Source organism: Gigantopelta aegis, chromosome 2 (assembly GCF_016097555.1).
Source record: "Gigantopelta aegis isolate Gae_Host chromosome 2, Gae_host_genome, whole genome shotgun sequence".
NCBI classification, from domain to species: Eukaryota; Metazoa; Mollusca; class Gastropoda; order Neomphalida; family Peltospiridae; genus Gigantopelta; species Gigantopelta aegis.
In genome coordinates, this window is record NC_054700.1 from 24,151,779 (window position 1) to 24,176,923 (window position 25,145).

Here is a 25,145-nt window from a genome sequence, read left to right on the forward strand (position 1 = left end):
ATGGTTATTTTGACACAGCTAGTTTTGAAAGCAGAAAAGGACTGTTTATAGGACAGTATATACCATGGTCTTTGGTGTACCAGTCATGGAACACTGGTTAGGATGAGAAATAAAAAGTCAAAGAGTCCATTAAGATAGATTCATCCTGAGACTCGTCACACTTCAAACGAACACTCTACAACTGAGCTACATCCTGCTCCATCTTTAACAAATAGTTAAACCAACAAGTACTGTATACCTTTCTCTAATTTACTGGCATAATGTATTTTAGCTGGAGTCCTCATGGTGGAGGTTTCAGCAGTAATCTGATCAGTCTGATCTGGAATTTCAGGGCTGAAATAAAAAATACATATCCTGGGGTAATCAACAGTCGTACACATAAGGACAAACAGTAAAGTAAACATGTGCACCCGGTAACCAAAAAGCAACAAAATAAATATTATTTACACAACACACTAATTGTTATTAATATATACTGCCAAATTTATTTGCTAAAACAAGTTTTTAAACAGAACCCACTTTTAGAGTACTATGTACAACATGTGACACTCAACAGCCTGTGTATTTTTGTGCTGGGGTGTCGTTAAACTTTCATTCATTCATTCATTCATTCATTCATGTACAATGTAACAAATTCTTGTTACACATTCAGCACTTGTATTTGGTATTAGAGAAAATTGAATATTCTATTAACAGACCAGAAAGTGTTGTTTCTTAATTTGTTGATAAATGTTTTTACAAAAATGTGACATGCACAAATATTTATTACTCTGTGAGACATATAAAGACTGTATATCCACACATAATACAATGCCTCCAAATAAATATTAATTAAAATTTTATAAAATGCTGTTATCTGAGCAATCTTTAAAACACTCCAACAAAGCTTACTTACTGTAATATTATATACTGACAAACAAACAGAGAAAAAAAAAAAAAAATTAATATATATATATATATATATATATATATTTATTACCCCAGCGGTCACTCATAACAGGGAAAATATTTTCCATATTTTCTCAGTGAGAAATATTCTGCATTGGTCTAACAAACAATACTATTGGACAATTTGACGCTCACAAACCAATGACCGTGTCGGTACTAAATATGACGTCATCACGATTTGGCAAACACACAAAATGACGTCATGTAGTTTAAAGAGTTTGTGTTTACGGCTCTCTATTTTTGGTGTTAAATTTATAACAAAATGCCATTTTAATGCAATTCCTTATAGATTTTGTAGCAGAAAAAGAACACTTGGTTTTTTAAAACTATTTATGAATATGATTAAATTACAAAGTTATAGCAATTCTCAGAAAAGTGCGCAAAGTGGTCTAAATCGTTTCTATACAGGTTGGCCTTTCATGCATGTGCATCGAAAATAAAGGCTTCTAGAGAAAAAGTAGCTGAGGTCATAAATAGAATAACAAACTCGGTACCAGTTATTATCAAATTTATGTCCCTCATGAAATAATTTTCATTTGTCAACTGAAAATTATTTCACTCAGGACATAAATTTGATAATAACTGGTAACTCGTTTATTATCCTCTATATTACAGTAGGCTTAAATATGATTATTAATCATTTTATTTTTCAGGCTTTTTTTCATTACTACATGTATTTTTTCCCATGCTTATATACAGATATAATTTGTTAGTTTCTGGAAAACTAACTGGTAGATAGATTTAGAAGCTTAAAATACATGTCTATCAGTAATTGTGCATTTTTAATAGATCAAATACAGCATTACAAAAATACTTACCTAAGCCTACGACTGTCATCTAAGCTGTTTTTACTTTTCTCTGTAACATAAAACAACTATAATATTTAACACCTCTAGAAATAAACTGTGGTCAAGGAATCAAGCTAAAAGCTATATATTTTTCAAAGGTTATATATTTAAAGTATCCAAATGCAAAAACCTATTAGGCTATTTTTAATACAAATTCTCCAATAAATCTGGGATCAAAACAAATGAAAGTCATTAGCTTAAATGACAACTGTTAGGTCAACTAATATCATTTATATAACAGCAAAACAAGACATGAACATTTTAAAGTATTTATTACACATTAACATCATAATATTTGGCGCTTGGGGACTAACTTGGCTATGTGTGGCAACAACCAGGGAATCTAAAGAGGACACCAATTGGCGGGAACCGCATGGTGCGAGCCAGCACTGTGTACCACGCTATCACCAAGAGTACTGACCAATCGGCGGGAACCGCATGGTGCAAGTAGCACCCCTGGGAACATCGTGACAGTGTATGGCCAGAGTGCTGCCAATCGGTGGGAACCGCATGGACGGGCACATATGTTTCAGTGTATTACAAGCTGATGCAGAGAACCCTGGATAGTTGCTTGCTTGGGGGAAAATAAACATTAAATTTATAAACTGAAGTAAATTGTAATGTTTGTAAGATAAAATGTTACAGTTGTGTCTCATATTAATAATCTATTAACACAGGAGAAACATTGTAATGCCAAGCAGTTCCTAGGTGAGTGAGCTGAAGGTGGTAGGGGAGGTGGTGGAAACTCAAAAATCAAACATCTAGCACACTGTGGCCCTGATCTGCAAGCAGGAATGGCCGACAGGGAGCCTGTTCTTACATTCTAAAAATAGCTTGACCTCCAGGAAGAGCATGTACCAGTACTTGGTGCAGGGGCACAGATAGGGTGTCTGCCTTTGCTATGATATAAACCTGGTTTATTTACATAAACCTTAATTTATATAACAGCAAAACAAGACATGAACATTTTTAAGTATTTATTACATATTAACATCATAATATTTGGCGCTTGGGGACTAACTTGGCTATGTGTGGCAACAACCAGGGAATCTAAAGAGGACACCAATCGGCGGGAACCGCATGGTGCGAGCCAGCACTGTGTACCACGCTATCACCAAGAGTACTGACCAATCGGCGGGAACCGCATGGTACAAGTAGCACCCCTGGGAACATCGTGACAGTGTATGGCCAGAGTGCTGCCAATCGGTGGGAACCGCATGGACGGGCACATATGTTTCAGTGTAATACAAGCTGATGCAGAGAACCCTGGATAGTTGCTTGCTTGGGGGAAAATAAACATTAAATTTATAAACTGAAGTAAATTGTAATGTTTGTAACCCAAATCAATTGCGCAGCCATTGAGCCCCCAAGAAAGGATGTACCTTCAGCTCACAAGTAAATGGTATAACCAGTTCATTAAAGGTAACTATATGTAGGAATACTAAGAAAGTGAACATGAATTATGGGTACCTGACATGGCTCGATACCAAGCTAATACTGACTTAATCTACACACTACAGTTAGAGTAACTATGTCTCTGCTATTTTTAAGATTAAAACTGTTTGCACGACTACACTGTACATCATGGTAATAGTAGTTACATACATTATTTCTCTACAGAATATAGTAAATGTTCCAGTTGTGACAAGATATTCACCTCAATTGCTAGCTACTGTCAGAGATTGCTGAGCTGTTTTAATCACATTGGGTGAAATATGTATATAACGTATATAACAATCCGAGGACCACCGTCCTAAAGCTTGGATAAGATGCGCATCCATCTTAACTTGACCTGCCGTAGTTGCAGCACCGATACGAAAAGAATGTCCACTGAAGTTCATTGGCTGCTCACCCACCAGGGAGAGAACCAGCCTAAGGCGTTCTATAAAGTACTTACGGGTAAGTGGATTGCCATTAGGTTGAGCAAACAGGGAATCTAGAGGATTACAAGTTTGTAGTTTTCGTACAAGTACATAATCCCATAGAAAGGTATATGGGCAGATGGAACTTCCTGTTTTGTGGAGCTGAATGGTTATACCTTTTCTGAACGGGTCTGTTTTCAAGGTTTTGAGGACTAGGTGAGCACAAGAGTCTGTAAATTTAACATCACCGATGCATAGATGGACAGAAGGATTGAACTCACTTGCTATACTAAACTCTCCACATCGCATGAACCCGAAAAAGGCTGTTGTAAACACGGCTTCCAGTAGTTTATACTCGTACAGTGAAAACCTAGCTAAGTTGGCTGATAGATGATTACACATAACACTCAGAATAGGGAATGTTATGGCTTGTCGTTTCTTCTCTGGTGTTCCTATAGCCTTTTTGACCGATATTAGTACCAGACGAAGTCTTTCATAGGGCCTACCCATAGGGCTTTCGAGTGGATTTGTTCCTCCATTTTGAATATAATGAAAACGTATTCCACAAAGATATAACTTAATGGTAGAGTATGCCAGTTTTAGTTCATGATGACAATAAGTAACAAAATAAACTAAAATATTTTCTGAAATCTCAGGAAAAACCTCTGGTGGAGATGGAATGTTATTACGTAATAAAAATGTACGAAATGTCTCACAGCCTGTAATGTAAGCTGATCTTGTCTTATTATTGATAGAAGCTGTCACCAGGTGTACCACTTCCTTGCTCAATTCCACGTTATGTCGCAGAATGGTGGACATTTCACTGGATGAGGGTCTGCCTCTGGCGCTAGTCTGCGGAATCTGTTCATCTGGAAACGAGAGAGAGAATCTGCAATGTCATTATTCTTGGAAGTAATATATTTTGCAGAGCACGAGAAGTTATTCTTTGCTGCACACCATGTTAATTTTCGCATTAAAGGCATGATGCTCAAACACTTGGACCTCCCTTTATTAATAATACATGTTGTAGCCATGTTGTCGCACCAGAAACAAATTCGTTTTCCCATCCAAGAATTGCCCCATATTACCGAAGCCACAACTATTGGGTACAGCTCTCTGTATTCCATTGAGAGTTCTTGATCAGGGATTTTTGGCAATTCTGCTGGCCACGTCAGTGAGAACCAGTGACCCTGGAAGTAACCCCCAAAGCCTAGAGTCGAAGATGCATCTGTGTAAAGCTGCAGCTGTTCAGAGTCTGTAATATTTACATCTAGGAATATAGCTACCCCATTCCATTCATCAAGAAACATTTTCCACATGAGTAAATCTGTGCGACATTCTTTAGTCAGAGTAATATGATGATGGAGTTTACTCACACTTGCTGAAAGCTTAATCAGATAAGAAATAAAGCTACGTCCTGGGTGGACTACTCGGCAAGCATAATTTAAATGTCCCAAAAGCTGTAAAAGTTCCCTCTTTTGGCAAGTTTTTCTAAACATGAACTGAGAAATAAATTCTTTAATTCTTAGCACTTTGTTCTCTGGAAGTCTGGCTTCCATTTTCTCTGAATCTAAGATGATGCCGAGATACTCCAGCACCGTATGTGGGCCTGTTGTTTTACTGAGCGAAAGGGGTATATTGAGACGACTGAAGATCATAAGTCAGTAATGCCATGGTCCTTAAGCCACATTCCGAAGGTTTATTGATTGTTAGAAAGTCATCTAGCAGGTGCAGAATGACACGGATGTTATAGTTGTTCTCGGCTATCCAACACACTGCACGGGATAAATGGTCGAAAATTGCCGGACTTGAACAACAACCAAACGCCAGTCTGGTGTAGAAATAGTATGATTTTTTCCATCTAATGCCAAAAAGGTGCCACTGTGATTTCCTGATGGGAATCAATTTAAATGCATCTTTGATGTCTGCTTTACACATCGTTGCCCCTGGACCATACTGTTTGATAAACTTTATAGCCTCGTCAATTTTTATGTATTGTAAACTGCATGTATCTTTATTTATTAAACTGTTTATGCTCTCACAGTCTGTCTCGTTATGAGGCGAAGAGAGGTCAACAATGAGACTCTTTTTCTTAGAATACTTATGTTCTGCGATGCCGATAGGACTCACCCGATAAGCTGCGTAGGGGGGAGTAGAAAATGGTCCAAGTATGTATCCGTTAGATAACTCTTGCTCCACAAGTTCTGTTGTTTCTTCTGGATTTTTAGTTGCCGACATGAGATTCTTACATTCTTTTGTGGGCAAGTCAATTTTGGTTACTAGAGTGTCAAAACCTGATTCTAGTCCTGAACAAAGATAATTAACAAACTTTTGATCTGGGTGAAGTCGTAATTCTCGATGTAGACTTTTAATATCAATTGGAGTGGTAGGCTTTTGGGAACTATTTATAGTACCCTGTAGTCAATTGGATGTTTTTTCCTTTTGTTTTTCTTTATTGTGTCTGGATGCATTACAATTTAGTTTTGTATGCTTTTCTGAGTGGCAAGTTTTACAGACATGCAACAGGTAACAGTTCTTCCTGTAACAATGTTCATCATTAAAGTCATTGCAGATTTGTTGCCCCTGGTAGTATTCTTTTGTTCGGTTTCGTTTGTCTTTATGGGAAAGTGCATTATCTGTAGTGGTTGTTAGTTTCTGTGGACGTTGTGGATGAACTTTGCTGGTAGCAGGGTCTTGATTTATCATGCTTGTACAGAAAGAGGAATCATGCATGACTGACTCACAGTGCATACAATTTTTTGCTTTGATTCCACCAATCACCATCTGCAGGAGTTCTTTATCCTTTCTTGCCCAATCTACAAGTTGGCCGCCGACCTGTAAAGCTGTTGCTGCTTTTGCTGAGAATAATTTATGATAGGTGTAGAAAGACTGGCCGAAACTATTGAAAATTTCCACAATGTGCGCCAAATACTGGTCTAGTTCTTCATTTCTATCTGGGAATTTTTGGCACATTATTCTTTTAAATTTACCAAAAGCTGTGATAAATTCACTGATAGAAAGTTCTTTTTGTAATCGTTTATCATTGGTGACATTGCGTTCGAATGGTGTGGTCCCCAGGGCACGGCTTGGATCGGTCTCGAAGTAAGGAATAAGTAATGTAGCCAAGTTAATGTCTTTTCCATCTAAAATTTGCCGTCTCAGAGAGGGCGAAACTAAATCTCGATATGGAAGAGATTCCGAAGAAACCCGGAAGTGACTATTACCTGTTGATCCGGTTTCCGTGGTGTCAGTGATGTTTACATCGGTTTGCGCTGCTGTTGAACTTGCGGTACTGTAGGCGCTGCGTGATCGGTACACGGTGTCCAGTGTATTTTCATTTTCGGCTGGTCCCGATTTCCCCTTCAACATGCCGCTCACTGTCGACTGCAGCATGCTGACCGTTTGGTTCAGTGACTGTATGGCGAGAAGCATAGCTCTTTCCGCAAGCCAAGTCTTCCCGAATATCGGTCTGCGCCTGTTGTTGCTGAGTGAAGTGGTTCGCTGGTCTTGCTGTCCCATCGGCGTGATAGTTCCCAGCATCATGATTTGTCACCGTTTCCTCGAATGTAGGGATTGTGGGAACATTACCAATGTTGGAAATTGGTATAGAGTCGAGCCCACTGTTGTCTGACGAAGAAATTGCGGTCCCCAAGGCAGTCTGGTTATTTTCATCAAATAATTGTTTCAGCAGTTTTCTTGTCAAACTTTTGGGTGTTCTAATTCCCAATGATTCCAGTTCCTGTCTGTATTTGTCTGCAGTCCAGTAATTTGCACTACTTGGGACCACATAAGGAGCCACACTATTTTCAGCCACTTGCCTTCTTCTTGCACGCTTAACAATTTGCCGTGTAGCCATTAAAAAACTCAAAAATCAAACATCTAGCACACTGTGGCCCTGATCTGCAAGCAGGAATGGCCGACAGGGAGCCTGTTCTTACATTCTAAAAATAGCTTGACCTCCAGGAAGAGCATGTACCAGTACTTGGTGCAGGGGCACAGATAGGGTGTCTGCCTTTGCTATGATATAAACCTGGTTTATTTACATAAACCTTAAATAGGTTAAGTTCACTAACAGCCATTAGGTCAACTGATAATGATTAAGTTCAATGGCAGTCATTAGGTCAACTGATAATGATTAAGTCCACTGACAGCGATTAGGTCAACTGATAATGATTAAGTTCAATGGCAGTCATTAGGTCAACTGATAATGATTACATTCAATGACAGCCATTAGGTCAACTGATAATGATTAAGTTCAATGGCAGTCATTAGGTCAACTGATAATGATTAAGTCCACTGACAGCGATTAGGTCAACTGATAATGATCAAGTTCAATGACAGCCATTAGGTCAACTGATAATGATTAAGTTCAATGACAGCCATTAGGTCAACTGATAATTATCAAGTCCACTGACAGCGATTAGGTCAACTGATAATTATCAAGTCCACTGACAGCTATTAGGTAAACAGAATTTTTATGTTGTGATGTCATTTGGTCAACTGGAACTGATCATAATAAGTTTGTTTTGTTTAATGACACCACTAGAGCACATCGATATATTAATCATTGGCTATTGGAAATCAAACATTTGCTAATTTTTCCATATAGTCTTAGATAGGAAACCCACTACATTTTTCCATTAATAGCAAGGTATTTTTTATATGCACCATTCCACAAACAGGAGGCAGTGATAAGGTCAACTAATAATCATTAGGTCAACTGAGACAAGGAAAAACTCTTACAATCATCCACTCTACATACAAACCTGGCTGAGATCTTGCAGAGCCTGATTTTCTGAACGCAGACAGCGTGCCGATCTGTGGCGACCGGGTAGCGTGAAATCCCGATCCTCTAACAGAGAAACCTCCACTTTCTTGTGACGATCGAGCCTGATCTCGCCTCTCCTGGGACAATATTGAACCTGAGGATGATTCCGATGGCTTCGACTGGTGTGGATACGACCTTGACACCTGTGCTGGAGGAATGCCCAATGATTCCTCACTCGAATCGGCCTTCTCTTGTCTTGCTGGACTTTTACCTGCCAAAGAGTTCGACATCACTCCAGCAGCAACTGATCTTTTTTGTTCTTCGGGACTAGTGAACAAGGAATCTGTTTTCTTGCTTTCAGCACTGCTAACGACGGCACCGTGTCTGCTGTCAGTTTTCTCAATGACAGACACGTCGGGTGTTCCATTACTCTCATTCATACGGTCTTCTGGGGTGTTGCCCATTTGTGAGGCATGCACGTTTTCCTCTTGCCTCGAGACTGTTTCATGCTGCGACTTCGAGAGAGAAGCTATATCCAGACTGGACCCCATTTTCTCCAGACTGCCCCCCTTCGAGCCCGAGCTGTTATGCCGAGATAAACTACTGCTCGAGACATCTCCCAAGTCGCCAGAGGTCAGAGAGCTATTGGTGCGTGATGGTGATATAAAAGGATTCAGTCGTTTTGTTTCTTCAACTTTCCGCAGAAATACTGGTGGATCTTCTTCCTAAACAGAATAATATAAAACATGAAAATGACAATGGGTTTAAATATACTGGTCAAATAAGTAGATGCCATTTGAATTTAAAGATGAATAGGTATGGAATGAAACATACATGCAGCAGTAAAATATTGATACACTACCCAGCCCTAACACTGTTACCCATTACACATACATGTTGTACATACATATAAAATCCCTTGTTGCTAATAAAAAAAACATAGCTTGTGACTAATTAATCAGGGTTCATACAAACTTCTCACTTCAAAATTCACAAACTTTTCACAAACTTTCAAGACCATTTTTCTCAAAATTCAAAGACCCATTTTGGAAGCTTACTTACTTTTAATTCAACATTCATTATGCAGTTAATCCATTCTTTTTAATATATCACTGTCTAATGATATCGAGGTAACAGGTGTGTAAGGCATCTTGGCCTTGTAAAACCTATAATCACAAAAATACTTTTAATGTTTGAACATTGAAAAATGAATCACCTACATTGTTTGTGTTGTTTTTTGACATGAAGTACTGACAATTCATTTAAAGTTGGGTTGGTTTGTTTCTCAGTGCAGATCACATAAAAATACTGTGCTAGACAGCATGAAGCAGTGAGACAGTCTCCTTCAGAGTCTTTAAGTTGTACAATGTACTAAAATTATCAACAGATTTAAAAAAATAATAATAAATAATTTTTAAAAATGTAATAATCCAATGTTTAAATCAGGATTTCGTTATTATTATTTACTACAGAAAATTATGTTGCTACATTATTTTTTGGACCGTCACTGTTTGTATATTGTACTATTTAAATTTGTTCAATGGGTCTTCTACTATGACAGCCGAAGTGAAACGGAATTTTGTTCATCGGACCGGTCCGTTCAGTGTTTATCATCAGTAAACTTCGGTGTTTTCCGGAACATTCCATAAATGTTCCAAGTCTGTTAATCGTAAACTTTCGTCGACAAAAACTACAATTTCCAGTCCAGAAATAATAAATACAAATCAAAATTTGTAATAGAAATACCACAGATTGTTGTTATTACACATTATACTGAAAGCAAAACTCAATATTTTGTTGACTATCTAAAATGAAACATCAATAACCAAGTCTGCATGTTATGCCGATGTCTAGATTACGTGTAGTTAATCCCGTACGACAAGGCATCTTTACCCCCCCCCCCCCACTTCCCCCAGGTTAGGTTAAGTTAGGGTAAAGAGAAGCTGAGTGGTGGGTAGGGTTGCTCCACCTCTTTATTTCGCACCTTTGATAACACTGCCAGAGTCGATTCACACTGTTTTTATCTTCGGCTCAGTGATCATGGCAGTCAACAGTAAGACAACTTCTCATTGGCTACGGTAAAACGGTGATCTCTGTTTTTGTCCCACACAAAGCTGGGTTTATACTTTTTAAGCCTAATGAAACCCAATGTGTTCGCTTGCCAGACGCCACCCCACACTTCAAAAATGTATTATATCGGCATCATACCGATATTATTGCCCCCACCCTACTCCAATGAATTTTCTGGATCCGCCACTGTATCTATATATACAGCTAAACATATATAGGAATCAACTTGTCTTGAATGTCATTATTAAGTACAACGAACATGATTAGGATAGTTGGGATGGGAAAAAACCACTGGTTCCGAGGAGGTGGTTCATGAACTACGACCCAAGCATCTCAGGTGTGCACTACCGACTCATATTATTAAAACTTTTTTTTTTTAAATAACTTGTGAAACACAGGCCTACAATTACTTCAATTGATAGTGTTGGTTGGGACATTGACATTTACGTGGCATTTTTAATTCAACAATTACGCAACCAGTCTCCCTCCTCAACATTTTGTAACACGTCATTTGACAAGTTACAAACGGCTCTGACAGCATTACGTCATTGACCTAGAACGGCCCCAATGTTGACTTGTTGATAAAAAAATATACAAACTCTGACGCAATCTGTCATTAAACAGGATTTTATTCCAAACATGGGATGCCATAATAAAGATAAAAAAACATAATTTTAGACACCATCATCAATGCGCAATTTTACCAACTTCGCTGATTCCCGTAACGAGTTCATTTGTGTAGGCTACAGAAGCCACTATTTAATTCAATCCCTTTTCTCTTTTTGTCATAACTATATGAACAGTATAAATTAGTTATCCTTATCAGACGTTGTGATCTATTACCTTACAAAAGTGGACTGTTTCTAATTAATAATAAATTAAATAGGCAAAGAAGTTTTGATCGGATTGGTACGTCTTCGAAGATGTCTATTAAACCTGTGTTTTCCAATTTGTATAGCAAAGGTAAGTACCAGTCATATATTAAAATATTGCATAGACGCTACCGTTCTCGTAAAAAAAACATTCTGGTATTCAGTGTCCGAGATTAAAAATTTTGGGCAGTATCCCAGTTGGATACTAACATTTCAAAATCTGGTATCCCACCTGAGAATTTAGTATCCCACTTAAATGAAATTCATAAATAACATCGTAACAAACTTGGATGACACTGTTACTTAACTTCACCAGTAAATGACAATTTTCATTGTTTCAGCAGAAAATAAAAATGCCGGATTAAAATAATCAACATTATATGGTATCCTGGTGGGATACTGGGTTATTGAAGTCTTGTATCCAAAATTGAATTCTGATATCCCAGGGATATCGGGATACCGTTAATCTCGAACACTGGTATTATTAAACGGATCTTTCTATCAGCTATATAAGGTAAATAGTGGCAATCAATATACAAAATTATTTTACGTGCGCTGTAACGTGCATTATTTTTCACACTTGCCAGATTGAAATTATGTGCGCTGTACAAGCGCGATCGCACCCGCACACCTTTAAAGGCAAGGTCTGCTGTATGACATAACTGGCTATAAACAGATATCATAGCGATCACAGTTACGACGCACACAAATATTTTATTTTTATTTTTCATATTATTATTAGTTTTTAAATTCCCATCACCAGCCCAACCCCGAATGTTACTGTTGAAACTCATTGGAAATTCACAAACTTTCAAAGACCTCATTGGATTTATTCATTTTTCAAAGACTTTCAAGGCCTTGAAAATGGAAGGTAATTTTTCCCAAACTTTCAAAGATCGTATGAACCAGGGCTCACCCTGTACATTGCCAAATTAGCCAATTGCTAATTTTTATACAAATGGCTACAAAATTTAGTTTTTGACTCATAAAATATTCCTCAAATTAACCACATTTTAATCAATCTCAAGAAAATACTCTACATTTTTCAATATTGGCTAAACCAAAATTTGTTCTAATGTGAGCCCTGACGAACCCTGTTAATTAATGTTCTCTAGTGGTGTTGTTAAACAAAAAAACTTTAGCTGAAGACTATATATCAGAATTATCAAATGTTTGACATCCAACAGCTAAGCCTAATGATTAATTAATCAATGTGTTCTAGTGGTGTTGTTAAACAAAACAAACTTTAACTGAAAACTGAACAAACTTTATTCTATTTAATGTTTTTTATACTATACTGATGGAAAGAAATAAGGGATTACACAAATAGTAACAGCAGACAGTGAAGGCACTGAAAGCCCCAATCCATAGTATCAGAAGTCGACCGTGGGCCAGTCGATTCAATACTACTGACATTCAATCCCATATCACAAATTAAAAAGTTTGTTTTGTTTAACACCACCACTAGCAGCATGGGATCTTTTATATGCATTTTCCCAGACAGAAAAACACATACCATGGTGGACTGGTTGGAAAGAGAAAAAACCCCAATCAGCTGAATGGATCCACAAAGGTTGTTTGATCCTACGATGCAAGCACCTGAGGTGAGTGCTCAACCGAGCTAAATCCCGCCCCTAACTTTATATGAAATACAGCCATTACTACACTAGTAGTGAATTAAATATGGTCTACAATTCAATGTGTTCCCTTATTTCTTTCAATCAGTATACTTCTAGTAAGAAATATGGATTCTGAGTGTACGGCTAAAACAATACCAGGCCTCCCAGCCACTTGTACATATTAAAATATAGGAATATAGGAATTTGCATACCAAAATATAGGAGTTTTAAAGGAATTTTGAGGTCAACTATAGGAGTTTTATAGGAACATCTGGACCAATTATCATGATTATAGGCATTTTACGTGGATTTCTAAAGACATTTACATTACTAATGGTATGTTCTTACCTTGCGTATGTACACAAGATACCATCTACTACCTCAACAAATATATACCAAGGCTTGCCAGCAGTCCATGCCAATATCCAGGATATTTTGAAAGTTGGTGCATCTTGTATCAGTGATACATCCTCCTCACCTCATCAGGTGAGCAGGATCTTGATTGGCGCTTGATACAGATCTACCACATTCAAAGCATCTTCTGAATTTTTGACAGGCAAAAATAACTTAGTAACATATTTTATTCATCAGCATTTTGGCAAAGCAATTGAGTCAAATATAGGAAATATAGGAAATGAATCTCAATATAGGAGTTTTATAGGATCCTATAAAAAAATATAGGAAATATAGGAGGTCTAGGAGGCCTGCAATACATGTCCCCTATGAAGCCCAATACATTTTTATAGCTCCTAAATTCAAGGGCCAAAATTGGATAAATTGCCATGAAAGTCACACCTGATCTGTAATATGCACATAATGTTAACTCAATATCTACAGGCATTGCAAAAAAAGTCCAGAAAACAAAGTTTAATATCTCCTAGGTTTAAGGGCAGTAACTTTGTGCAAATTAAATTGGATAAATTATCATGAAAAGTTAAACTTCATCTCTTACAGAACAAGATAAAGCTATACACAAACTTTCAGGTCAATATCTTGAGGCATTGCTAAAAATAAAGTCAGAAAAACTAATTCTGTATCTCCCATGTTCATGGGCCATAACTGTTTCAAAGATGGATAAATCGATACAAAAAACTTGATCTGTAACAGTACATTATAAAGCTATACACGAAATTTCAACTCAATATCTCATTGTAAAAGAATAACAAACAGAAGGACAGACATGAAACCTGTAGTAGTCTCCGGTAGGGGACTACTAAAATGGCTGTCAGTGTTTCTGGGATACCTCTCGTTCTGTGGTTCTGATGACACGCCCATCCTTGGCTGACATGATGACCACTTTGATGAGTCGATGGACGCACGTTGTCTCCTCTATGGTGGTTTTCTCGATGAGCTCATCCGAATCAAGGGAGCCAGACAACCGGTCTTCTATAGATGTCTACAAAGAAATAACTTTAACCAGTGTTTGACAAATGTTTGAGAAAATTACCAGCCCTCAAAGAAGCTTTGGCTAATGCCTTATGTGTTATAGTAACATAGTGAATAATTTCCACTAGTCTAGACCAGAAATTCACTAGCCAGGACCGAGGTCTAGTGGATTTCTCGAACCCTGCTGTAATGTTTTCCACTGCATGTAACAATATCAAATTTCTCATCGATATACAATCATTTACCTACATTTCACAACAAATTATCAACATTTCTGTAGAGGAGAATAAAATTTTTTTTTATAACATCTTTACTATGAAAAAACAACAACTTGACTTTAAAGCTAGTTTCAAATATATTTTGATTATCAAATCAACTAGAGAAAACCATCAATATTCATTTTCTTACCATCAAGTGTCATTCTGTTATATCCTCTGGCTATATATGGTACATAATATCTATGTCACACATAAAATGTATTACACTCCATTTTAAAATCAAGAAGCTGGCTGCTATTTTACTAGTTTGTGTTACAAAGTATTATTTAAAAAAAACCATGAAGGCAGACATATATGCTCTATACAGGCTGCGAACAGTAACCATTAATAGTGATGACAGATATTTATTAAAACTTGCAGTTGTGTTTTTATTTTGCATTAGTAAATGTTACATACTGAACACCAAGTAAAAAAACAACAATCAAATCTGTTATGGTTAGTTTGTAATTAGAATAGGTGTAATTGATTCTAAACTGAGATTCCTTGAAATGATAATTTGTATATGTAATTCTTATGAAACTAGTTGGAATGAAAATGAAAATCAAATATTCCATGAAGGTTGAGCAGTTTACAGAAATACCACTATTGTTTATACAATGCTACATAATAATAACAAATTATAACAATGTACTACAATGTACTACCTGAACTTCTGATTGGACAATTTCAGCAAACTCAACACTCCTTCTTTTGTGGGTTTTAGGCTGTTTGTCTTCAGTTGTCGATGTTGGTGACATCAGCAATCTAGCCTTGCTCTTTGTTGCAACCGTTGCTCCTGAAATATAAAGGAGTTTGTTTACAAAGCATCCATACAGTGCAGAAGATTGGTGAAAATTATAGACAAATTGTGCCTTTGATGATAAAAGCATGAAACTTGGCATGAAGTAAGAACATACCAAAATAGTTATTTCTAGATATAGGGACATTGCAGATTTTTCCTGTAGTTGCCATGGCGGCCGTTTTTCAAAATGGCCATCATGGTCACAACACAACTTGATGCAGGGGTTTGAATTTAGCTTACTTTTTGTTCTTTACACAATTAATTACGTTCATTTATAGATATGCCTTTTCACATCATGTAGGGGTGCTGATTCCAAGGACAAATCTAAAGTATGAGCCAAACGGAATTATAATAATTAAGAAACTATGGTGTCTATATGTTCTATATGTTCTTTGCCAATAAATAGCTTATATAATTATAGTGCAAGTATTTACAAGGTTCATATTAAACTGATTTATAGGTATGTCCATTCCACATATAGAGGTGTAGTTTGCTAAACATCTCAGAGCATATCCTGAATGAGAGAATTGTCTATGGGAAAGGGTAGCGTTTCTCCCCATTTACTATATTATTTGTTCCTTAATTAATCATTTCTGAATTTTAATTATGAATTTATAGTATCACCGAACTCAAATAGAGAACAAATTATTATTTTTTAATTGCTTTCATTCACAATATATATGATTTGTTGTTTTATAAGTAGTACAGGACGTACAGTACTAATAAAAAAAAGAGTCATGACTGTGTCGTAATTTTGCACCTTCTTACTATATTTCCGAATGAATACCTGTCGGTGAGTCCATTGGTCTATTTCTCGTTCCAGCCAGTGCGCCACGACTTGTATATTAAAAATATCATTTGCTACTAACTGAAAAGGTAACAGGTGTCCTCTCAATGACTATTTAACAGAATTACCAAATGTCCTACATCCAACAGCCTATCAATGCCCTCTAGTGGTGTCGTTAAATAAAAAACCTAACTTTTCTTACAATTTTTCCATGCATACATCTTAAATCCTGATTAGGTGGCAATAATTACCCTGGATCAAGCTTTGTATGACACTGATAAACGAATTCGTGGTCCCGGCCAGCAAGTCACGATGAAGACAATTTTATTGTGTTCTTTGGTGCTCTTCATATTGATACGACAGCCCTTAAGGTGGTAAGGGATCTATTTGATGGCAGTGGTTGGACAGATGCCCTTGTACAGGCTGGAGTTGCCTCTGCAGTTATAGCAGATTCTTTCTTAAATGCTACAAATGTAACACACACTCATAAAGCTCATCAAGTCACAGCTTGTAGCCTGCACATACTCCTACAAAAGGCATATACATGGTGCAGCTGCAGACTTGTAGAAGCAAACATCTGATGTCAATCAGAGTGGTATCAGAGCTAAAGCAAGTCCCCAGTTTTAGTTTTGGTTCATGGTTCTTCAGCTGGAAGTGAAAGTCTTGATCTTTGTTCGAGCAATCCAGATGACAAAGTTTCTTTTGTACATTGATACATTGACCAACATTGTCCCATTCTTCTTTGTCTTACATCACACAAATTATGTCAGATGGATTCCAGTCCATTTGAGAGATTTGGTAGCACTTAAAGATGTCATCTTCTTTTATATTCCGAATTTTAGAAGGCAGGTTGATGGTCAAGAAGACTGTTCCCTGCTATTACCATTGATTAGACCAAACATAACGCTGCTGTGAAAGGTGATGGTGGAGTTATAAGCCTGACAGAGAATCCGACAGCTCTTAGGTGCTGGATAGCATGTGAACCAGAGATAACTCGACTAATAGTTTGAGTCATCCATGGAGATGAGTCAGAAGAAGGCAGCAAATTCGGTACATCATGAACAGACCAAACAAACACAGAAATCATTTCTTTGAAATGTCAAGTCACTGACAAATACCACAGAAGGGATCCATTTTGTGAAAGTAGTGATAATCTACAGAAACTAGATGGCCGATACATTGCAGACCATACTATTGTTTATACCATGCGCAGATTTGAGACGTTAGGACAGGATCAGTATGGAATATTTGTGAAAGAACAGCATGTTTTGGAGACAAAGTCCATCCAAGAACCAATAGAGAATTTGTGCCGCTCTTCAAACATCCTTCAGTTCAAAATAAATCCAAAGTACAACAGCAAATGTCTGCTCAGTTTCCCAGACTTGACGTTGCTTGTCAGGTAAAGGTTGGCAACTTGGATGAGTTGTTTTAGCATGAGAATCAAGCCTGGCCATCATCACTGCCACATATGGGGAAACTGAGTCTGACCTTGTGTACTGCCAAGAGGAGCTTATTACATCAGTTTGCAATATTAACAGACCTCCTGTTGAGGTAGGCATCCTTGATGGTGAAGCTGAAAATAACATGTTGAAACCAGGAATTTCCATGAATATGCAAGTCAGATCTTCCTCACATATCTGGTATCACAATTACAATAGGCTATAAGGAATGATGTCATCTGGGATGTTTACAACCTAACTAGTCTGAATTCAAGCACTCGAAACATGAGAGGAAAAGGCACATGGAGTCATTGAGTAAAATTCCTGGAAATTGGCATGGATTACTAAGACTGAACTGTTTTACTACCTTACCAAGAAATCAGTTCTGTTGGAAACAGAGTGTCAGGTCATTTGGACACATGGCTAATTTTATTTTAATATGGCGAAATTATTCTTATGTAATAATTGATATTATTTTTTAAAATATCTCAGTTTCTACTATGTTTGAAGTTTTATACATAATTTGGTGCAACGTCCTGCACACCCAGCTCTAGCCCTGGCACACATCTTCAAAATATCCTGTGCAAACAGCCAAGAGATGTCACCAGTATAGCCCGATATACCCAAGAGGAGGCAGACACACGAATATTGCTTCATGTAGCTGATGCTGTCAATGAAGAACACACTGGCGTCTTGGTGCCATACTCTGAACTCTGGGTGGCTTTTGGTACTGGACATTTTCGATACCTGGCTGTCCATGAGATATCTCATGTCTTGGGTTCAGACAGGTGCCTTTCATTGCCCATGTTCCATGGCTTTACTGTCTTCATTCGGCAGTAAGGGCAAGGATGGAAGTTTGGCCATCTGGAAAGTAGCAAATGAAGTCACACTAGTTGTTGGTGCCTTAACAACAACACCAAGCACCACCTGTGCTTTTCGACCCTCCAAAAAAGAGTACTCGATCAAATACCTCTTACAATTACTCTTCTACAGTATGTGAAAAGGACAATGTACCAGCCATCACGCTGTTGGGGTCAGATGCTAGTTTGTGCACCAGAACTCCCACCACCAAATGAATAAGGATGGCATCAAGGTAACACAAGCAGCTGGTAACCAATTTGGACAACCTTGCCTAGGGCTACCAATGCATGTAGAGAACTCATTAGATATGGTTGTAGAAAAGGATGCCATTCCTCATCAGCTTTTAGCTGCTGGCCTAGTGTGAACTCTTCGGGGAGTGTTCAGTAGTTACTTCTGGCATTGTTAAGAAAGAAAGAAAGAAAGAAATGTTTTATTTAACGACGCACTCAACACATTTTATTTATGGTTATATGGCGTCAGCCATATGGTTAAGGATCACACAGATCTTGAGAGGAAACCCGTTGTCGCCACTACATGGGCTACTCTTTCCGATTAGCAGCAAGGGATCTTTTATTTGCACTTCCCACAGGCAGGATAGCACTAACCATGGCCTTTGTTGAACCAGTTATGGATCACTGGTCGGTCCAAGTGGTTTACACCAACCCGTTGAGCCTTGCAGAGCATTCACTCAGGGTTTGGAGTCGGTATCTGGATTAAAAATCCCATGCCTCGACTGGGATCCGAACCCAGTACCTACCAGCATGTAAAAAGTAAAGTTTGTTTTATTTAACGACGCCGCTAGAGCACATTGATTTTTTATCTTATCATCGGCTATTGGACGTCAAACATATGGTCATTCTGACACTGTTTTTAGAGGAAACCCGCTGTCGCCACATAGGCTACTCTTTTTACGACAGGCAGCAAGGGATCTTTTATTTGCGCTTCCCACAGGCAGGATAGCACAAACCATGGCCTTTGCTGAACCAGTTATGGATCACTGGTCGGTGCAAGTGGTTTACACCTACCCATTGAGCCTTGCGGAGCACTCACTCAGGGTTTGGAGTCGGTATCTACCAGCATGTAAACCGATGACCTAACCACGACGCCACCGAGGCCAGTCAGCATTGTTAAAAGGCACTTGTAACCACCTACTATACACCCCTACTACTGGCGGCTGTACTTAAGTGCACTGTTCTCTACCAGTTTGGTGGACACACTGACCATGAATGATTGCACACGTATGTATGAGGAGGGAAAAAATAACGTTGTTTAGCTTATATTCTGGAACTGTCCCTGAAATTTGTATAAAATATCACCTCTACATCATGTACAATGGACATATGTATAAATCAGTGTCATTAGTTCTAAAAAGGACACAAAATATGGTAAATTCAGACACTCGCATTGGATCTTGCGTTAGCCATGGTGGCCATTTTTCAAAATGGCCACCATGGCTCCCAGAGGACAAATCTGCAATGTCCTTATATCTAATTTTTGTCTCTAGGGTATGTCCTAGCATCATGCAAAGTTGCATGCTTTTATCATAAAAGGCACAATTTTGTCACATATCTGCTGGACTAATATGCATTGCATGAATCAAAGATACAGATTCTTGTGACATTCAACAAAGTCTGGCCATTGGCTACAATTCACACACACACACACACACACACACACACACACACACACACAGGCACGTTTTACCAACATAAGAAATTATAAATGTATGTTCTAAGCAGTAAGAACATAAAAATTGAAGTACATGCTCAGTGGACACAGATAAAATTTGTTTTGTTCAAATATTTGGTAATTCTGACATGCACCTTACCACAGGCAGGACAGCACACACCATGGCCATTGAAATACCAGTCATGGGGTACTGGTTTGGTCTGGAAAAAAACCAATCAACCAGAGAATGTTTGTTTGTTTGCTTTGTTTAACGACACCATAGAGCACATTGATTAATTAATCATCGGCTATTGGATGTTAAACATTCGTTAATTCTGACACATAGTCATCAGATGAAACCCACTACATTTTATCATTAGTAGCAAGGGATCTTTTATATGCATTTTCCCACAGAAAGGAAAGCACATACCACGGCCTTTGATATACCAATGGCGGTGCACTGGTTGGAAGGAGATCAATGAGAGAATGAGTCGATCAAGGAGTTTGACCCTAAAACTCAAGCACCTCAGCATGTACCCCACCCACTCAGTGGAAACAGTTAAAGCTAGAGCACATTGATTTATTAATCATCGGCTATGGATGTCAAACATTTGGTAATTTTGATATATAGTCTTAGAAAGGAAGCCCGCTATATTTTTCCATTAGTAGCAAGGGGTCTTTTATATGCATCATCCCACAGAAAGGATGGCACATACCAGCCTTTGATATACCAGCCTTTGATATACCAGTGGTGGTGCATTGACTGAAACGAGAAATAGCCCAATAGGCCAACTGACGCGGATTGATCCCACACTGACAGCGCATCAAGCGAGCGCTTTACCTCTGGTCTATGTTCCACCCCCTCAGTGGAAACAGATACATAATGTCCCATTACTTTCTCTTCTCTTTACAGTGAGGTGGAAAAGGAATATGATTTTAGGGGTTTCAAACAGGCAACATAATGTTGGTCACTTTAGTGTATAAACCCAGCTGTCAACATTCACAGGAGTTAAATGTCTTGATTCTGTAAACACTAGAACAGATTAGAATAACAATCAAACACATTCAGTGTATTTTTTTGACTGGTATTCATATTTAAGTTGTTATTGCAAAATCAAAAAGAAAACAAAAATAAATTGTCTAAATTTGTGTAAACATAACTGATGACATAATGTGCACATGGGTTCAATTTCTTGATATTCGTAAAATATTTCTCTTATTGTTTAATGAATCTTGATGATTTTTAAGGGATATATTCGCCGAAAATAACAGATGATACAAACTATGAAGAAGATTATGGGTGGGAGTGAAAATTTAAATAAATTTGGTGAATGTCATAAACAATGACGTCAGTGATCGTGATCATAGGGTTCTTTAAAAAGATTTTAAAATTCTTAATTAAGTTCTTCTGTCCCCTAAAATATTACACACACCAAGATAAAATATTACACACACCAAGATAAAATATTACATACACCAAGATAGTACCACGTTGGTTGTTTTCTTATAATTTGAGGTTGAAAAATGTAGGTTCCAAAATGTCATGTTGGACACTTGGTTCAGTGTCAACATTTTCTCAATGTAAAGCTGGATGTATAAGAGTTAAACGCACCTGCTGTTGGTGATTCACATGCTTCAGTGGCTTGGCATTTTGAAGGGGTCTGTCGTTCTGATAGCTTGGTGAACTTTTTAAGTGGTTCCTTGCGTTTTTTCGATGGAGGTTCTACCTTGGTGTTGTCTTCCACCTCTGTAGAAGAGATCGCAGCACTAACATTCTGCAGACGTTTGATTCCAGGTTTTCTGTGTAACAACGTCCGTTTCTTTGTGGAAACAGGAGTCTGTGGATATGATTGTAGCTTTACCTGAAAAAGAAGAAGAATTAAATGCATTACCAGCTTGAAATATCATGTTACAATGATCATCAATTTTGTAAATTGAATACGATTTTGTTTTTACACAAAATGTTTATAATCAGGGGGTAAAATCCCCATTGCCTCAACTTAATATCCTTGGTTAATAATATCAGTTTAGCCAGTGTCATTTGTTTAATGACATAATCTGAGCAAATGACTATTCTGTTGATATATCCCAGGTGTCAGTATATGTGTATTTCCCTTCCTTTCATTCAACTCAAATGATGTCATAATCAAACACTAAGTTTAACTGGACCCATCAACCATGCAACCCTGGCAATTAACAAAATGGCCACAGTATTGTTGTAGTTAATATGTAGACAAGTTTAATTTGTCAATAATGCAAATAAATGTTTTTTATTAATATTAAAAAGTGGCACAGAAAATTCCACGGCAAAATATATGCTGAGAAAAACTGAAAATACCACAGTAATCTCCACGGCACTCCGATTGTCGTAGTTAATTGCCAGGGTGGCCATGTTGCCAGTGTCAAGCAAGGTTGAACACATCCTCAACAGATCAGTTCTGGACATTTTCTTCTTCTATCCAATTAAGGTATAAAAAAACCCACATGGTTGTGAGCACATACTTATTTTATTTGGGCTTTCTTTCCAGGATGCGGCGGGATTTAGCATAGTCGGTTGAGAACTCGGCTGAGATGCTCGTATTGCAGGATTCAACCACCTTGGTGGATCCATTCAGCTGACTGTTATTTTCTTGTTCCAACCAGTGCACCACAAACTGGTCAACAGCTGCGGTATGTGCTTTCCTGTCTGTGGGAAAGTCCATATAAACAATCCCTTGCTGCTAATTGAAAAATATAGCAGGTTTCCTCTGATAACTACGAGTCAGAAATACCAAATGTTTGACATCCAATAGCCGATGATTAATAAATCAGTGCTCCAGTGGTGTCGTTGCACAAAAGCAAACGTTTAACTTTCTATTCAGGACAGTGGTTAAAGGTTAGAGAGCAATTAGTGTAGTGGCCTTACAGGTGTGTGTGGGTGTTATGAAGCCAGTACATACTAGCCAAAAGTCTGATGGTTTAATCACCACAGCACCAACACCAGTATTACTGAAGCTGTATGGATTCACTTATAACACGCCAAGTCCTCCTAATGGTGAAGCACCGAACAGCGATTCATAGGAGCAGGCATGGCACTGTCAAAATATTCTTCGAAAACAGATACGACTTTGAAAATGTCATTGGCTTTGCCATTTATATTATGTCTGTGAACATTAAGCTTATGACAACCTCAACTTGAATTTCAGGGTTAAGTCTGAACCGAGTTTAAATCCACCTCAATATATGTCTGTGTAAGTTAGAGATACTGAAAACCTCACCTTAGCTGATTTCTTTATGGAGTCTGTTTGTCCGTTTTCCATCTGCTGTGACTGAGACCCGTGGAATGTGTATGGATCTCTTCTGTCCTGTGTAGCCAACACAGAACGTTCTGGAGGTACCGTGTCTCTGGATGCTGACCACACCCCATGTTTGTCTATCACTAATTTTGACGTCTTACTCCGAGCCGGGTTATCATGGGCCATAGAGACTGAAGCTGTTGGTCTCTCTACCTGCATGGACTCGCTCTGTTGTGCATGTATTGATTGTGTTGGTAAAATCTGCATAGATCTTTCCATTGGTGCCTGGTGTGTTGACTGAGATGGTAAAATCTGTATAGAAGATCTTTCTGTTTGTGCCTTGTGTGTTAATTGCGTTGGTGAAATCTGCATAGATCTTTCCATTGGTGCCTGGTGTGTTGATTGAGATGATGAAATGTGAATGGAAGATCTTTCTGTTTGTGTTTGGTGTGTTTCCTGGTTCTTATTCCTTTCACCAAAAGCTGATGTTGGATCTTGGTTCTTTTCTGCTCCCTGGTTTCCAAAATCTGCTTCATAAAGTTCAGTGCTGTCATCATACACGGATTTCTCTAACCTCTACAAAAAAAAAAAAAAAACCTATCAGTCAAAACCTATTACCTAGCAAAACAGAAAAACCTATTACTTAGGTATGGTGAGAAGTATTGGAAAACATACCTGTCTAACATAGTATAGAGGAAATGGGATCTACTTTAGTCAGTAAACGCTTTCTTGAGGTGCTTAGATTGTAAGGATCGTACCACTATTGCAGATTCTGGGTTTTCCCCGATTCCAGCCAATTCCCTATGAAATTCTGTGGTCTGTGCTGTTCTGTCTGTGATATAGTGCATATAAAAGATCCCTTACAGCTAATGGGAAAAATATGTAGTGGCTTTCCTCTGAAGACTATCTCATAATTATTAAATGTTTGACATCCAATAACTAGTGATTAATTAATAATTGTGCTCCAGTGGTATCATTAAACAAAAAAGAAACTGTAGCTTTAACATAGTACCAGTGTCTAGCTAAATTGTAGGAGTACAGCAAAACATACCTGTCTGTCTGACGTTTTTTCTGACTGAAAACCTAGGAAGTCTTCACTGCTGTAAACAGACAAAAAACAACAACTAAATCAATATTAAGTCAAAGCAAGCATTTCAGAAAAAAGTCAATATTTGAACAACTTAAAGGCTTAGTTTGTTTTTAAAAATATTTTCCCCCATAAAAATCAATACTTTGCTATGATACCATTTTGTTCTTTTTTTATTTTCATAATAGTAATACTGATCAAGCAGAATGCAATGCCGACAAAATGAATGTATATAAAAATGTGTGTAAGGCCCCAAACACACCGAAGTTGGATCTGGGTCTGGGGTCTGGTGAGTATGGTACCAGTTGAAAATGAAACACATTGAATCGAATGTGAGAAAACACACTGCGTCTGTGCTAGTGTGATCTACAGATTTGGCAACAGGCAACATAGAACATGCACTATATTTTCACTGCCAGCTGCAGCATGTGCAAGCTGTACCTTTTTTTTAAAACACTAATGCATATTTTTGACTATTATAACCGTTATTGATAATTTAAATCATACTTTACTTAGATTTTATTGTTTAGATTATCCATTTCCATACATTCGAAGTGTTTTTGGTCATCCTAGTGTTTTTAATATCAGAAAATGCA

General features: G+C 37.8%; 1 protein-coding gene across 1 annotated transcript in view; it reads right to left on the reverse strand.

Moving 5' to 3' along the window:
• Positions 1-215: 215 nt before the first annotated feature.
• LOC121387793 overlaps positions 216-25,145 on the reverse strand; it is an 85,680-nt gene continuing 60,750 nt past the window's right edge. Inside the window, exons 16-23 of the mRNA XM_041519003.1 lie at positions 24,514-24,562; positions 23,445-24,038; positions 21,800-22,049; positions 15,296-15,426; positions 14,231-14,383; positions 8,425-9,151; positions 1,767-1,806; positions 216-333 (exon numbers count right to left, since the gene is read on the reverse strand). Of these exons, the coding sequence (XP_041374937.1) occupies positions 216-333; positions 1,767-1,806; positions 8,425-9,151; positions 14,231-14,383; positions 15,296-15,426; positions 21,800-22,049; positions 23,445-24,038; positions 24,514-24,562 (2,062 nt within the window). The remainder of the gene's footprint in view (positions 334-1,766; positions 1,807-8,424; positions 9,152-14,230; positions 14,384-15,295; positions 15,427-21,799; positions 22,050-23,444; positions 24,039-24,513; positions 24,563-25,145) is intronic.